The sequence below is a fragment of the Scomber scombrus genome, chromosome 22 (genome assembly GCF_963691925.1).
Source record: "Scomber scombrus chromosome 22, fScoSco1.1, whole genome shotgun sequence".
NCBI lineage: Eukaryota > Metazoa > Chordata > Actinopteri > Scombriformes > Scombridae > Scomber > Scomber scombrus.
In genome coordinates this window covers 220,201-237,952 of record NC_084991.1, presented here as the reverse complement: position 1 = coordinate 237,952, position 17,752 = coordinate 220,201, and the positions used below count along the sequence as shown (strand labels likewise).

General features: G+C 37.9%; 2 protein-coding genes across 2 annotated transcripts; one reads left to right on the top strand and one right to left on the bottom strand.

The window, feature by feature from the left end:
* Positions 1-4,983: 4,983 nt before the first annotated feature.
* Positions 4,984-10,678, bottom strand: tmbim4 (transmembrane BAX inhibitor motif containing 4). Its single transcript, XM_062443380.1, has 7 exons — positions 10,503-10,678; positions 8,935-9,043; positions 8,258-8,363; positions 7,903-7,936; positions 7,701-7,818; positions 7,545-7,590; positions 4,984-5,653 (listed from the first exon to the last, which is right to left on the bottom strand). The coding sequence occupies exons 1-7, from the start codon at positions 10,591-10,593 to the stop codon at positions 5,447-5,449; spliced, it is 711 nt and encodes a 236-aa protein (XP_062299364.1). The 5' UTR covers positions 10,594-10,678; the 3' UTR covers positions 4,984-5,446.
* Positions 10,679-13,138: 2,460 nt separating this feature from the next.
* On the top strand, positions 13,139-15,795 carry b2m (beta-2-microglobulin). Its single transcript, XM_062443388.1, has 4 exons — positions 13,139-13,298; positions 14,331-14,603; positions 15,238-15,273; positions 15,406-15,795. The coding sequence occupies exons 1-3, from the start codon at positions 13,235-13,237 to the stop codon at positions 15,249-15,251; spliced, it is 351 nt and encodes a 116-aa protein (XP_062299372.1). The 5' UTR covers positions 13,139-13,234; the 3' UTR covers positions 15,252-15,273; positions 15,406-15,795.
* Positions 15,796-17,752: the final 1,957 nt, after the last annotated feature.

Here is a 17,752-nt window from a genome sequence, read left to right as displayed (position 1 = left end):
TAAAGCAAGTAGGTTATTGGCTTTTCAGCTACGGAAAGATCAATCAGGCCGTGTGGTACCTAAAATTAAACACCTTGACACAAATAGAATTACCTCTCAACCGAAAGACAGATATATCAGAGGCGTTTGCTGCGTATTACAAAAAATTATATGAAGGCCAACAATTATTAGGGGAGAAGGAGAAAATAACAAAACTTTTAGACTCGATTCAATTGAATAGATTATCACAGGTTGAGGCTGATAGCATAAGCTCCCCCATAACAGTACAGGAAATAATAGATGGCAAAGGCTATTTGCACCCCTGGTGCAAATATCAATGAATGCTATTTGCACCCAGTACAATTAGAAATGGATGCTATTTGTACCCTGGTATATATAGCAAAGTGTTCTATTTGCACCCGTCTTGTACCCCCCAGTACAGGAGTGCATGCTGTCGAAGGGGAGCGTCTGGAGATATGCGGAAGATTCCCGTATCCCACCGGGACAGCGGGATAAATATATGTCGCTGTTCTCTTCTGTATATCATATAATAATTTCTGTCCGGTGAGAGCCATCACTTCTAGGCGTGAGAAATGTCAGGTGTGGCGTGTGAGCGTGAGAGCAGCTTGAAATGCATGTGTCTCACGGCCTGAGACTTCAGAGGTCTGAAATGTATTTGGTATCCATGGCAACCATAGATCTGTCAAAATTTGATTTCCATCATATAACAAACTGAAGGTTGTAAATTCAGACATTTTCAGGTTGTATGCATTTACTAAACAAGTGAAAATGTAGCAGAGTTTTTCCGCTGAAAACATTATCAATAAATAACTGCTGCTGCAAAGACTCGAACCAGAGTCTCCTGAACTAATGACGGACACAATGCCCGTTACGCCACCGCTACGGTCCTACAAAGTAATGTGACAGCCCAATATGTTTGCTAATACGGAAGATAGATATTGGCGACAAATAATTTCTGACTGACAAACTGACGCTTGTATGCATTTACTGAGGACAGATTATGAAAATATAATACAAGTTTCCCGCCAGAAATGTCTTTAGAACAAACATTAGAGATGAAACCTTTCTAAATTCGCCTTTTTCTGCTGGCGTGGAAGATGAATGTCCGCCATGTTTTCACGTTGTTATACGTCTAGGGTGCAAATAGCTCTCTGTGTGGCCAACACTCCGATAATAGATAGTATTAGTAAGTGTTGACGGATACTCTGGGGGAATACTATAAAGTATTTGTTAATGAGCTAGCCCCAATTTTGTGTCGGTTATATAATTATGCACTGGATGAAAGGGACCCCCCAAAAACCTGGTCAGAGGCAATAATCACGGTCATTCACAAAAACGGAAAGGACCCCACTCAATGTATGGGATATCGGCCTATAAGTTTGCTTTGTCAAGATTTAAAAATCTTGACCTCCATCTTGGCAAACAGAATACAAAGATACATTCGGAAATTAGTTAACTCAGACCAAACCGGGTTCATCACTGGACGGCAGGGCACCAATAATGTTAGACGAGCTCTGAATCTACAATCTATTGCTTCGGAAAGAAAGACTCCATCAATGCTTCTCAGCCTAGATGCTGAGAAAGCGTTTGATAGATTGGACTGGACATTTTTGGAGCAAACACTGGCTCATATGGGCTTTAATGAAACTTTTTTGAGTTGGATTGGAGTGTTTTATATGAACCCGCGGTCAAGAGTTAATGGCCAATGCTCTGATTTCTTCAATCTGGGAAGGGGGACAAGGCAGGGGGACGCACTTTCGCCAGCCCTGTTTGCTCTTAGCATTGAGCCCCTCACAGAACTGATTAGAAACAACCCCCTTATACAAGTAATAAGAGATGAGGGTGGAAACCAACATAAAATAGCTTTATACGCAGACAACATATTATTATTTATTGAAAATCCCATCCATTCAATCCCAAAAATTAAATATTATAATTGAGGATGGAGACTGGGAAACAATGTGCATTGGATGTCATAAGGGTATTAATAGTAACGTGGAGGGAGTTTGACTGGAAGATGAAGACTAAGTTCTTTAAGACACCTTCGGTGATTTCCAAATTTGTAGATAACCCAGCTGCAATATACTGCTGGAGAGAATGTGGAATGGTTGGTGACTACTCACACATATTTTCGGGACTGCCCAATGATGCTTCCTTTTTGGAAGGGGGTAAAAAGTGAGATAGATAAAGTTCTGGGAATCGACTTACCATTCACCCCGAGTCAGTTTCTTTTCGATCTAACTCCTGAAGACATGTACACCAGAGACCAAAAGTACCTGTTACATGTACTCTTGATGACTGCTAGAAAATGGTGACAATAAAATGGATGAATTCACAGCCACCTACAGTGGCACAGTGGAAACAGAAGCTGGGGGAGGTGTATGGAATGGAGGCTCTAACTGCTCAATTACAATTAAGGTCTGATGTCTTTTTGAGGAGGTGGCTACTGTAGCAAGTTACCTATATAACTGAGGGGAACACCACATTGTGCTGTAATATCATAATTGTCCAATTATGTATTTATTTATTTTTCATTCATTATTACTATTCTGGACCCCAATGTTTTGTTGCTGTTTTTGTCGCACTGTCATACATATTCTGTGATGTTGTCAAGGAATGTTCTGTACTGTGTTTTTCCATGTTAAGTGTTTAATAAAAAAAAATATATATATATAGTTAAAAAAAAAAAAAGTACAATCACACATATTAAGAAAGCAAGATAAGTTCTTAAATCTTACTAAAATGTTTAGTGTTTGTAACATTGAATAGATACAATGACAAATTTAGCTTGAGATTAAATCGGGAATGATAGACAGCAGAACCTAAAACTGCTGAGGGACAATGATGGCAAAATATACTTTAAAAAATACATTATCTGAATTTAATATACCATCCACTTGTCCCTGATATAACAAAAAGTCCTCTGAGCTCTCTGGGAATGAATCTCAACTGTATTTTAAAAAGCACCCTGTGTGTGTATGTAAAGTGGCTTTGGCAGAAAACACCTCTCTTCATTGAGAAAACTAACAGAATCAGCACCGCGGCGGGGCGCAGCAGGCCGTACTCACACTAGGCAATCATACCGTGCCCAAGCACGTTTGCCCCCTAAAATATGGATTATTTGGCTAGTGTGAGTGCAAGTGTACCGTGCTTGAGTACGGTACACTTCCCTGGTACGGTACGCTTGGAAGAGGTGTGCTTAGGCACGGTACACTTTAGGGATTCATATTTTTCCCAAAAATAAGACATTTTAAATCCCTGGAAAAGAAGCCAATTTTCATTTCACAGGCAACACTCAATGCAACGTGGAGACATTATGCACATGGGTTCCCAATCCGACCATTTTTTGTGTATTATTGTATCATTATTAAGGCAAAATAACTCAATTTATGTCCATCAACATTATAATGAAAAGGCTAACGGCTTAATATTAGTTTGCATCCAGCGTGCTGCGTGGACTTCATTACATCTGCTGCACCGCTGCTACCACAATTATGAAATGCTAAGTTTATTGTCTGTGACTGTGACCTTCATAAAAGTAATATTTTACTAACCTGCATTATATAAACTAACGAAATTCGTTAAAGTCATTTGGCGACTTCTAAGTCATTAAACTAAGTCTTACTTTTACTAGTCTTTTTTACACTAGTATCTAGTACTGCATACTACACAGGCATGACTCAGAAGAACAAGCTTGCACTTTTTAATCAAAGTGAGTTGTGTTAATTGATCGGCTGTGGCTCAGGAGGTAGAGCGGTCGTCCACCAATTGGAAGATTGGCGGTTCGATTCCCGGCTCCTCCAGTCTACATGTCGATGTGTCCTTGGGCAAGACACTTAACCCCAAATTGCTCCCGTTGCTGTGCCAACGGTGTATGAATGTGTATGAATGATTAGCTTCCCCTGATGTGCAGGTTGGCACCCTGTGTGGTAGCTCCTGCCATCAGTGTATGAATGTGTGTGAATGGGGTGAATGAAATGTATTGTAAAGCGCTTTGAGTGGTCGAAAAGACTAGAAAGGCGCTATATAAGTACAGGCCATTTACCATTTGTGTTAATTGATCGGCTGTGTTGTTTTACTGGCGCACAGCACGCCAACACACACCTGTGCATGTTTTATGAGAGTAAACTGTCTATATGTTTCTGCGCAACCGTGCTTGAGTACGGTACAGTTGGGATAATGTGAGTGCAGCCCAGCGGGGGACATCCGTGCTTCAGCACGGTACGGAACAACTGGCCCTAGTGTGAGTGCGCCCTGAGACAATGTCAACACTACACCAACCACTTATTTAAACATTGTTTTTGTGTGAAAACCACTTGTGTCGGCTTTTTCTTTTCTTCTTCACTCTATTTTCATTTGGCAAACAACAAGTCTGAATAACAACTAACATCTTGTAAGTCGTGAGACGGACTAGCTGAGCAAATCACAATTTTATGGTCACAATGTACTCATATACAAAATAAACATGTACAGGTCATCGTCTATATCAACATTTAAAATGTTGATATCACATAGAAATTTAAGAGATGCCATTTTCACTTTACTGCCACACAGCTGACTGATGGCTTAATTCACCATTAAGTTGTTCTTCCTGTTTCTGTTAGACAGTTAGACTATGAGACAATGGAACACATAAAATGGTGATATAATTGTGCCTCGTGAATACTATGTTAACCATCATTCAAGCTGCTGCACAGCAGTGATAAAAATCACTCATTATGATCATTACTTTGTATAATAAAATATTGGTTATTGACAACAGTTCTGCTGTGTGTTCAACTATAGTGCCATTTCACATGGTCAATTTCAGAAAAACGTTAGATAGAGGCAACAAACAGTCCCTCTTAACCTCACTGCCACAGTCCACTGGGCAGCTTATGTGATCAATTTGCAAAAGCTCAGTTTCCTCTGTACACACTGAAATACCAAGCTAGTGGTTTAAGATGGTGATGGCTAGTGATAGCATCTACACAGTATACACAATATCACTTACAGGCTTTAATATCAAATTACGTAGTGCACCTATAAATTACTAAGCTGGTATATAATATGACTTTTACATTTTGGCATTAAGAACAAAAACAGCACTGATAACACATTACAAAAGCACAATCATCTACAAAGTTGGTTGGGTGAAAAACAGAAACAGGCCTTTTTCACAGAAGACATTTAGTAAATAGTAGGGAAAGCATTGGTGTCATTAAATTAATTTAATAATGGCTGAATTACATTTGGCTACTTGGGTTTTGGGGCACTCATGTTGAACAGGTTGACTTCAGTTCTTACTGTAACATTTAAATAAGCTACACCTGTGCTTTTCCATCTATGAGAAAAAGAGAGCAAGTAGTTAGGCTGCCCATAAAGACAGTTCACTGAGGACAGACAGTTTTTTAAAAATTGATGACAAGCTTTTACAGTTGTGCACTTTGCAGTAGTGCTGCAGCTTTCAGTGCTTCTTCATTGAGTCAAGGACACGCAGGATGTGCAGGAAGAGGTTGACAATGTCCAGGTAGAGGTTAATGGAAGCCAAGATGTGCTCCTCAGGGGATAGCTGTTTCATCAGCAGGCTGGTGTCATAGATGATGAAGCCACAGAAAACTAGAGCTCCGACACAAGCCAGGACTAGCTCTGTACTGTCACTGTTGAAAAAGAACTGCAGAGAGAACAGAGTTAACAGGGAGCAGGGATCAGGCCGACATTTTAGACCGCAGTGTGCTTTCATCAAGACTCTCCATCCAGCTCCATAATTGTCCATCTTCCAAGTTTGATGTGTAAGATCTTGACTGAGCTGCACACCTAACACCTTTGGGATGAACTAGAACACTGACTGTGAAACAGACATCATCATGGACATGGACCTCACTAATGCTCAAGTGGCTGAATGGGAGTAAATCTGCATCTGCTGCAGATGACTACATATGGTTTTGGAATGACATGTTCAACTCTGACATATATGATTAATGTTTAGTGTGCACATACTTTTGACCATAGTGTATCGCCAACATAACATTCCATCCCATGAGCACAGCCATGTCAGAAAGATGAAGCAAGCTTTAAACTCACTTTATTCACTGTCCTGCTGTTGTTGTCACAGTATCCTCTGTTTTACACACAAACAGCCAACAGATTGAGTTTGCAGACTGACAATGTGAACAATTTTTATAACACATAATGATTGTGTTTGCTGTGACTGTATGTGTCTAAGGCCTTCTCCTATCAGAATGTACACATTTATGAAGACGCATCATGTAATTTGGAGGAAACTCCTGCAAAAGTGGTCACCAATTTACAAAACAATCTAACATTGTTAATTCAATATTTCTATTTTTTGTGGCCTTTGAATATCACAGCTTGACAGTATGTGCCAAGATCATGGGTGAGTCAAGGGTTCATGTTTACTTTAGACATGACTGTAATAGCAAGACAGATAGAACTGACATACTGTTGTCAGTAGGCGGGTCTATGACTCAATATTGACATGTAGATGTGTTCAGGCCTTGACTCTTAACCAGCATGTGAAATTTTGGGCAGATTGAGTTGACGTAGTTTGTGCTGACAGTGCCCTTTAACTTAAAAAAAGATTAACAATGATACAGGTACTACCAGTGGATATTACACTGCAAGATCAGATATTTTTGCGGAAAATAGAAAGAGAAATATTGTGTTATCCTGCCCAAGTATACAAACAAATACTAGCTCTATATTTGTCTTTTCCTCTTCCTGTTTATTTGTAACTTTGTTTATTTCCTCTTCCTTTCTGAATTATTGGTCGTTTTCTCTCTATCATCTGGCAAGGTGCTGCAAAATATTTTCTCATAGTATTATAGACCTCTATGCGGTGCTCTGGTCTCTGATAAGCCTTCATATTTCACCTGTAGCAACGTGCCCACACCTACACAGCACTTTGAATGCTTTTCTTGCTCTGAACACAGCCTTTTCCTCTATCTTGATCTCCTTCTTTCTTTCGGTCTCTGTGACTTTTTTTCTTTTTCTCTCTTTCAGTTAGAAAAGGCACATACTGTGCACAAACCAGTGTATACGTTGCACTGGTGTATAAGACACAGTATAATTGCACACATCGTGCTTCAACATCAATTTGGTCTGTTAATACTGAAACATCACAGCAGCTAGTGTCCTGAAATACTTCTGATCAACACACTGAATCAGCACCTGCCTGTGAACCCTTCTGGATTTGTTTTAACTTCTCCATACAACATACAGCAGTAACAGGTCATCAATATCTATTATCATTAACTGCTGACACAGCTGGAACGTGCGTGGTGTGCTTTACACCGCTGTTTAAAGGACGTTATAGTTCAAAAGTGTGGATGCTCACATCGTTATTATAGTTATAGTTATTGTTAGTGTGGACTGCCTTTTACAGACCTATAACCAAATACAGATTCAAATCCTTTCTGCATTTTACTGGTGTATAGGACACACTGGTGTATAAGACGTACCCCGCTTTTAAATTTAAAAAATATGTATCAAAAGTGCATCTTATTTACCAGTTATTACAGTAGGTGTCAAGCAATTCCACTCACCCTCATGAAGCTTGCAATGATGAGTATCCACAGCAAGGCAAATAGTCTGTCAGAAAAACAGATCAGGTTCTATAAGTATGACAGTGGCTCCCTCTAGAGGAGGGATACAGCAGTTTGCAGACTATCAGCAGTGAGTGGCAGCCATGACGCACTCACCCTGCTCCCATTTTGCTGAAGTCTCTCTTGGACTGGAAGGTATAGGCTGTTAGTCCAACAAATACAGCACAGGTCAGGAACAAGGCTTGCAGCACAGTGAAGTATTCATAGAAGGTCACTGTGGAGAGAAAAACTGCAGTCAGAACAATCTGCTGACAAGCTCAAAGACAGGAAACTGACAGCCACCTTTAAAATTACTTACAAGCTGTGGCCACAGACACTGCCTCCAGCATAGTCTGCAAACAACAAACAGTCATTAATACATACAAACTAAACAGCTAGGACCTAGGAGCCCTAATTAAGTAACCAGCTAAATAACCAGCTAACGTAAAGCTTACTGCCACTGTGCAGCTAATCTAGAATCACAAAATTAAACTAGTGAATATGTAAACAAATGCACAGCAGTTTATTGTATTGCAGCTCACGCTTAACACATGTCACATTCACCAGCCAACTTATGTAAATGTTAGGTTTTTAATATACTCTTGAGTTGAGCACTGTGCATGTTGGGCCAATGAGATTAACTATTTAACAGACTGGAAACATGGAAGGCTTACAAATACAAGCAGCAGGTAGAGGTTGACTGGATGTTGGTGTCTATACATGGCCAGAGCCAGCAGCAGAACCAGAGAGCCCAGAGCAGAGACCAAGACCACAGCAGGACTAAGGAGGAAACCAGACTAAAGTCAGACATCATGATACAAGAAAGGTTTGGTTCACAACAAAATGGACAGGGACAATTATCTTTTGAAAATCATATTGAAATAATACCTGCAATATTACATTTTCACTATTTTCAATGTTTACATCAGTAGCCTGCATGGTGCATGCTGGGGCAGGGAGCCTCTCTAGCAAGGAACTCCAGCATGGAGAGTAGGTGCCACATGGAGCTTTCTTTTTATGACTCCTACTTGTTCTGTGATATTAGTTCAAACCAGGACTTGTACCTGTTGTTTTACCTGCTTCCACAAATTTGCCTTGAAGGTTTATTGTGTGCTTGGCTCATTTGAGGAATTGAATTCTATGTAGAAAGAAAGGCTTACAGCTGCAGCAACACTACCTAGTAAAAGCATGCAAGTTGCAGCAGTTCAGTGACACACACGCACTGCTGAGGTAGAGGTTTCCAGTGTGGACCAAGCATTATAATACATCTATGAAACATACCTTTAATATGGCCAAGGACACATTCATGTACACATTACTATAAGAATTAGAATAAATAGACTGTGCTCACCTGGCATGGACAAACTCCTTGATGGTTTGACAGAACATAAAAAGGGCTGAGATTGCTGTTGTCAGAATGATCTGCAAGCTCAGGAGGGTATACACCTTCTTCAGAAAGTCTGATTAACATAGACAGTGGAGGAGACAAAGCGTTACAGTAGCTAAACCCTCAGCTGAATGTATATGTTACACTGGACCAGATGCAACTTTGATATGTGACAAATTATGGGGCGCCGTTTGTAAAGTTGCTCACACTGAAAATAAGTTCAACATTTTGCCACATTTAGTGTCAAACAGTGTTTTAAAAAATGGTTAGCATTTAGATTTAACATTTAGATTTATATTTAGCATTTAGATTTAATATTTAAATTTAGATTTATCATTTATATTTAGATTTAGTATTTAGATTTAACTATTTAATATATTTCTAAGGTCACAAATATTGCTATAAGGGTCAATGACGTATAAGGATTTAGAACAACTCAATTGTAGAATAATAAAAACAAGCATATCTAATGCAGTAGTTCAAACATTCAGAATGTTGTGTACCTGAAGCTCCATATTATACATTTGAAATTAAGTGATTTTAGTGGGTTTTTCAAGATTAATTGGCACTGGCCTTTAAAAAGAGTCATGTGGTGCGACCATGATTCATCTTGAAATAAATTAATTTAGTTAACACGCTTCACATCTTTTTTTTACAAGTTTTCAGTAATACAAAGTGTTTGGAAACAAAGTATTTGCATTTTTTTTAAATCTTTGTAAATGATTATCTTTTATTTATATAAGACATTTCAAGATGAATCATGGTCGCACCAAATGACTTTTTTTTCAGGCCAGTGCCAATTAATCTTGAAAAACCCACTAAAATCACTTTCAAATTGTAATATGAATTTTCAGGTACACAACATTCTGAATGTTTGAACTACTGCATTAGATATGCTTGTTTTTATTATTTAAAATTGAGTTGTTGAAAATCCTTATACGTCATTGACCCATAAATGTGATGAAAGGTGATTCACACCATTTTTTTTAAACACTGTTTGAAACTAAATGTGGCAAAATGTTGATGTTATTTTCAGTGTGAGCTATTTTACAAACGGCGCCCCATAACAAAATACCATCTGCTTGCGTTACTTTAATCAGGACTATTACTCGACGTTATACTGTATATGAACACTAACAGCTGGATATATTTCATTAATGGTTATACTGAAATTAGACTAATATTACTTACTCAGCTTAATTAACTTAACTATATCAGTGAGAGGAGACAGGATATGGTGCTTCTAGCCAGCGTCAGGTAAAGCTTTTCAGCAGTTACATTTAAACCATACACCAATGCTAACAACATTAGCATTGTATAGCATTGATTTAACTGTAAGTTAGATGTAGAGCCAGAGCTAATATCCAGCTAACATTGTACTCGTTTTTTGGGAGACCGCAATGATTGCTATAATAGCGACAGAACAGGAGCAATCATTTATATTTCTAGACTGACTGTTAACGCTAACTAGCTGACGTGGCTACAAGCTGTCAACAGTACGATCCACACGTCAAATAAATAACTTTACATACCCATACGTATCTGGATACTGGCTGTAGCAACATTTGTGCCATAGTTAAAGTCGTCCTCAATGGAAGACCTGGGGTATTTTTCACTACTCATCGTGTTACTGTAACGTTTTCTTTGCTAGATTCAGAAATGTAGTCACTGGAGATTCCTGAGAATGCGGAAGGCTCAGGAAAGATGTGTTTTGTAGTTTTGTATGACGTCATCGTTTCTTCTTCTTCTTCTTCTTCTTCTTCTTCTTCTTCTTCTTCTTCTTCTTCTTCTTCTTCTTCTTCTTCTTCTTCTTCTTCTGCCATATAGCAACAATGTACAAATCAAATGTAATTTTTCTCTAAAAACATCATTTTATTGAAACCATGACTAAAAAAACTTATACTTGGTGGAATGTATCATACAATACTAACACAGCTAAATTAATTACATTACAACTGTTATTTGTAATGTATGGTAATAATAACATGTAATAAGACAGTTTATATACACCTGTAATAAAACCTAGGGACATCATTTTCTTTATCCAAAACATTTTTTTAAATTCTAATTTTATTTAATTATTCTTATTCAATATATTAATTTAATTTAGTGATCATCAACATGTTTTTCAAACAAATTCACATGAAGTTCTCCACTGTGACCCAGTTTCACTCAAACTGTCAAACTACAAGCAGGCAGGTCCCTGTCCCGGATGAAGCAGAGGAACAGGAACAGGGTACACTTGAAACAACTGCTCTCATCTTGGTTCAGACAACATGGTTCTCCTCACTACAAACTACCCCCCCCCCCCCCCCCCCCCCCCCCCCCCCAATGCAATCAAAAGTTATAAACTTGGTCTCAGAGTAGTCTAGTCCTATGTAAGTCAATTACACTCCAATAGGTTGAATGCACACAAATCTCTTATATTCGCATAATGTTGTAATATGGCAACAAATTAATTTGAACATTTTACAAAAATCACATCTACATTGGTTCAACTTTACATTAGTCTAAAATAACTTACAAAACTTGCTGTATTTTATTATACAATACAGTATTTAATAAGAAATCTATTACCCCTCTTTTCTTCTTATTTCCATGTGTTCCTAGTATTTCTTTCAAATCCCATCCGCGTCCAGCCTCTTGCACACCTTGTTAAGGTAAGGTAAGGTGAGGTAAACTTTATTGATGTTGTGAGTATATAACACTCTGAGATAGACTGCTTTCTGTATGGTTTCTGTATAGTTATGTGTATTATAGTTTGTCCTTTCTCAGATGAGTTAGGTGGAGCTTTACTCATTGAATGCATCTGTGGACAGGTAAATTAATAAAGGAGAGGATGGCACCAGCAACTAGTCAACCACCTCTAGTCAGTCAGGAGGCATCCTGACTCACTAGAGGTGGTCATGGAGAAAAGAGTATAAGTAGCAAACTCAGGAGCAGGGTTAGGGTTAATGAGGCCCGTCCATTGTACAGTGTTTTTAGTGAGCTGAAGAGCTCCTTTAGTGACAGACTTGGAATGCCAAGGTGCTCTTCAGAAAGATTTAGAAGGTCCTTTATACCTGATGCAGGTATAAAGCTTTTTTTTTAGCTTTTTTAATGAATGCTGTTGTTGAATGTTGTTGACTGATTTGATGTTGATGTGGTGCCTTGTATTTATCTTGCACTGCCTGAGTCTTTCTTTCCTGTCCTCTGTCTTTATGTAAGGGTGACATTCAGTTTTATCTCTAGGGGATTAATAAAGTACCTATTTTCTTATTTTATCTGATCTAATCTTATTTTAGGATGCAGAATGCAGCATGAAAGTCAAAACCACCTCTATAAAACACTGCAACCAAACACTTTTTTTTAGCCTGAAATGCACATTCACAGACAGACAGACTGTATTAGATGAAAATTGTTTTGGAGAGTTGCTTCTGTCTTCTTTAATTTAGTAAGTCATTATAATAAAATACAGAGCAAATACAACAATGTTTGGTTTCAGTTTTGTTTTAAAGCTCCCCCACTCTCTCTCCCTCATTTTCTAACCAGATAATAGGGTTTTTTCATGTTTGTCTGGACAAACACATACATACAGATGAACCTATACACTCCATCATTGCAATGGGCGACAGTCTCACCAATTAATGTACCGATGGGGTGTTAAGTGACCAGTTTCGCTCACTACACTGGCAGTGGTTTCCTTCATATCATAATCACACAAGTGTAACACTTGACTTGTTCACTTGTTCCCCAGAGTAGGTTAGTCATACTGCATTTTGAAATGCTTTTGTGACAATTGTTTTATTATTTTATTTTAAAAGTTTTACAGTAGACACAAGCAGGAGGACAGTGAAAACAGCTGTAATGGGTTTCTTTTGCATTGTCATATATGAGTAAAGGATCAGAATACCATTGCTGGTGTCAAGAATGCTATGGCTTGACTTATGTACAACATATGTACACATGAAGAACATCAGGGGTAAGTTATATCTTATGATCAAGCATTTAATTAGTTTCATGAGGGTGGATGTGGGTTTTCAGGGAGTTTCCACAAACATTCCCTGTCCATAATAAACCAAACCTGTTTGGTCATATTTTACCCAGCAACAGTGTGATAGAAATTATTGATTGGCTGGTGTGATGTAGTGGGCAGTCTTAGAGCACTGGATTATCTGGCTCTGCTCTACACTTTCACTTCATTTTAGCTCTCTGAACAAAGCGGACGGACGCACCCTTCAAACTCCTACATTACAAAACTAAAATACAAAAGAACTGAACAAACATGAAGATCATTTTATGTCTTGCATCTCTGATGGCTGTCTACTGTGCAGTGGACTCCAAATACTGTAAGTCATGTTTTTGATCTACCTGGTATAATTTAATTAGTGCCATTTCACTCAAGAATACCACAAACTGCATATCGAGTGAAATGTCCTTTATTTATTATGATTACAAGTAAACTAAATCACAGATTAATTGGATTTCTGCTGTTTTTAATATCCAACATGGATAATATATATAACATATAGAAACAAAGGCAGGCAATAAAAAAGTTAATCTGTAAAAAACTGCTTATGATCTGTTAAAAAGCCCAAGAGGCAAATTTAAGAGTCAAATGTAAAGGAGGAACATTATAAAACATGTCTGTCGTGTTTTTAATTCAGTGGAGTTCCCCTTAGTTTCGATTTCCTGTAATACCCACTCTATAGTGAGAGCTCCCTCTACTTGTCATCAGTCCAAAATTCAGAGGGTGAATTTCTAAATTCTCAGTAAAATAAAGTCTTCCAGTGAGATCCTATGGGAAAAGTAATGATAACATCTGATTGTGAGAGACATTAAGACTTTTCCTTATTGTTCAGTCAGCTAATGTTAATATTGTTATTTTGAATTTGTATTTTGAACTTGACTTGTATTTGCATAAATGGATGAGGATGACAAACAAGTGCATACAAGGATTTAGCTGTGCCACAACTAGCCTCCAGAACAGCTTTAATGCTTCTTGTCTTATATTCTCTAAGCATGTATGACCAGAATTCTTTGAAAACATATCCCTGTCTGGTGGTTTGATGGTGACGTTGATGAGCGCTGTCTAAAATGTCAACAAAATCTGGTGAAGGCCATAGCAGATGATTCATATTATTTTCCTACTCATCAAACCGAAATCAGTTTGTTACCTCTCTACATCATATATATTAGATCATGTTGAAGCTTACTTATTGAATAGAAAGTCTTTATTGTCATTGTACAAAGCATAACGAAATTGAAGTGCCCATTTCATGTTGCTGCTCATACAAATACTGTTGTTTGTAAAGTTGCATCAGGCACACTGTGTGATTAATGGTGGATTGGCATAATTACCTTCTATATGTTGCCTATAGCTCCACCCAAGGTTCAGGTGTACAGCAGCAGTCCAGGAGAGTTTGGGAAGCAAAACACCCTGATCTGCCATGTTAGTGGCTTCCACCCACCTGACATCAGCATCCAGCTGATGAAGAATGGAGAGGAAATCCCTAATGCCAAGCAGACTGACCTGGCCTTCAAACAGGACTGGCACTTCCATCTGACCAGGAGTGTGACCTTCGAACCCACGAGTGGAGAGAAGTACAGCTGCAAGGTCACTCATGGGTCGGACATGAAAGCCTATGCCTGGGGTGAGTTATGATCAGCCAAAATGTGTGTGTAATGTTCACATAACCATGATTTAGAAGAATTAAAAGGAAATGTACCTGGTTAGTAGGCTGGATACCTTTCAGCAACAGGGTAGGCAGTCCGTTTAGACAAACGAGCTGAAATGGACAGACAAATGTCTATAAAAAACAGGTAATGAACAGAATTAGTCACACAAATAGAAGCTGGAATGTAAATACAGAGTCAGGTGACTGGCAAAAGGCAGGAACAAACTTAAGAGAAATGTGGGTGGAGAAGGAATGGCTGTTATAAGCTGAAACCACCTTAAATAGATACGATATGATATACTTTATTGTTCCCTCAGGGAAATTTGTCTTGGACAAAAGCTGATACATAAATAAATTACCTCCAACACAAAAACAACACATAGAACATCCACATATTGCACACGCCACACATTGCATGTACCCCCACAGGGTATATTGCACATATGGAGTATTGCACAACCCACAGATATCTCCCATATTGCACATATCCCAGTGGAAAGATAGAAGGAGCGTATTAATGCATAGAGAGAAAAGATTTAGAGGTCAATGCAGATCTTTCTTCACCAGTTGTGTGTAAAAACTGCTCTATGCTTTTTCCTTTTCTTAACAGAGCCGAACATGTAATTTTCAGCAGAGCCCAAACTTGGTGAGTTCACCTCTTCATTACTTTAAATGAAACTACTCAATCACTCTGCACCAGGAATGTCACATTTGATTGTCACAGCAGAAGCTGATTTATTTTCTGTTTGTGCTTTAATGTCATTTTCTCTGTCCACAGTGATGGCCTCAGCTACAGCAGCACTTACTCTTCACACATTTAATCAACAAAATTACAGGCTCTACAGGACATTCTTACTTTTCTTTTAACAGAAACAACTAGCAATATCACATTTAGGAGGATGTAAATTTTCATTTCATTTGCAAAAATACTTGGGCTGCAGGGTGTTTAGCTGTTTTTAATTTAGCCGTGTGTTTATTACTTGTGTGATTACTTGCCAATAAAGTTCTTTTAATGACTTAAACTATTTTTTTCTAACTGCATTATATCTGATCAGATAAATATATGTATGGGGTGTTTTTTCTTGATGAGGTAGAAGCATGTTCTAAAAGTTTGACTTGTATTTGAGTTTATATTTGCCTTCTACAAAATAAATACCTCTTAATAATTGCTTGATGTTTCATTTTTTAAAATACAACCCTCTTTAGGCAAAGACTGACAACCATTTCAGGTAGATAAAGAACTCCCAGACATATGATGGATTTTTTTAAAATACATATAGGTAGGCTTCACAAGGTAGTCTAATGCTGATTCTGTAGCTGCCTTATGAAATCTTAATTTCACACAGACTGCATGAAGTGAACATTAAACATGAACAGTGATATAATATGACTAATATCATTGGTGTTATATTGTAATAAAGCTTATTTACAGTATATAGCACTTAAACTTAAATGGTGTTACAAAGTGCCTTCCATATAGGAAAAACAAAATTACAACAAATCAGCACCACAATTACAGGTTTGGAGAATACCATAAAGTAAAACACCAAAAATAAAATAAAATGACTAAACAGTAAAATAAATGAAACATTGAAAACATAAAACTGTGGCTAACATCAAGATAAAGTTTTTTTTGTTTAGTTTTTTTAAACAAGTTTAAGAAGTAACTAAAAGATGTTTGATTCTGCAGACCTTCCAGAGCTAAGGAGTCCTGACTGTCTTTGTTCATTGTGTGACATTTTGCTAAATACAGGGAGGACAAAATGCAAATATGTTATTTAGCACACGCATTGTGATTTACCAAACCTGGAGGTAATTTTAGTGATAGTAACTGTGTCTATAAATAATACGTTTGAAGGGCAGGTATTAACCTGTGAAACATCTGTTACTGTGGAGAGGAGGAGACGGAGGCACAATGACAGAATACACAAAGGACGGAGAGGAATATTTTTGGTTTTACTAACAGCATTGACTTTGTCACTAATACTCTCCCATACATGTTTTTTTCTGGTAATATTTCTTTGCTATAACTCAATAAATGTGTTAACCTCTTCCACTAGAACTTCTAATTAAATGGGATCATCATTTTGTGCTTGTGGGATTTCTGCTCGTCCAAACTCTCCATAAAGACACAAAACCCTCATTTAAATACTGCTGTCTGCACCTGTTGTCATTTGCACTGTTACTCTTCGTAGATCACCGGCAAAATGCATTCTAACTAAATGTGCAATCTGTTGCACTGCACACGCAATTTAATACCCTTTATTTGGGATTTTAGTAAATCAGGTCCTATGTGCCGCGTGCGCAATGAACTCTGGGTTGATGACGTAAAATGGTTGCATTCGAGAAGCTATGCTGTTTTAGGTTGTGATTTCCAGTCTAAAGGAAACAAGGAAAGTGATGCAAGTCCTCACAGCTCCTGATGCTTTTGATGCATTTAGTCGACCACAGCTGTTAAAAGAGCTAACGGGTGTATGAAATCAGATTTGTGTCTTTATCATCAAACAAAAATAAGAATTTGAGAGAGAATAAAACTCACTGAAGCAAAAAAAATTTAATCTCAAAAGTAAAAGTTATGACTTAAAACCAAATTATCTGTGTAATTGTGTAAGATCTGTTATGTAGGACTAGATGTTGATATCCCTTATTACCAGGGGCAGATTGGGATAAGAAATCGGCCCTGGCATTTTGGACCAGACCGGCCCACCACATTCGATAACGCTTTTCGGTCTCTTGAATTCGTATACCAATTGCAACCCTTTAAAACCACGTACCTTAAGCCATGCAATGAGAGAGAAAGAGAGAGAGAGAGAGAGAGAGAGAGAGAGAGAGAGAGAGAGAGAGAGAATTATTGGATTCACTTGTAAATAAGCGCCCAGCTGCATTGGTATAACATAGGCAATAGACAAAATGATATAATTTTAAAAAGTGTGATTTTCTTTCATGTACATTGTCCCTAACCACCTACATAAAAACTGCCTAACATATTTTTCCAGGGTCAAAAAGTAGCTTAGCCTTGGGCTGGACTACTATTCACCCCACGAACAATAGTAGTCTAATAATGAAATTACAATTCTGGCCGCTGACTTACTGTTATTGTTGGTGAATGGTGGTTTTAAAAAGTG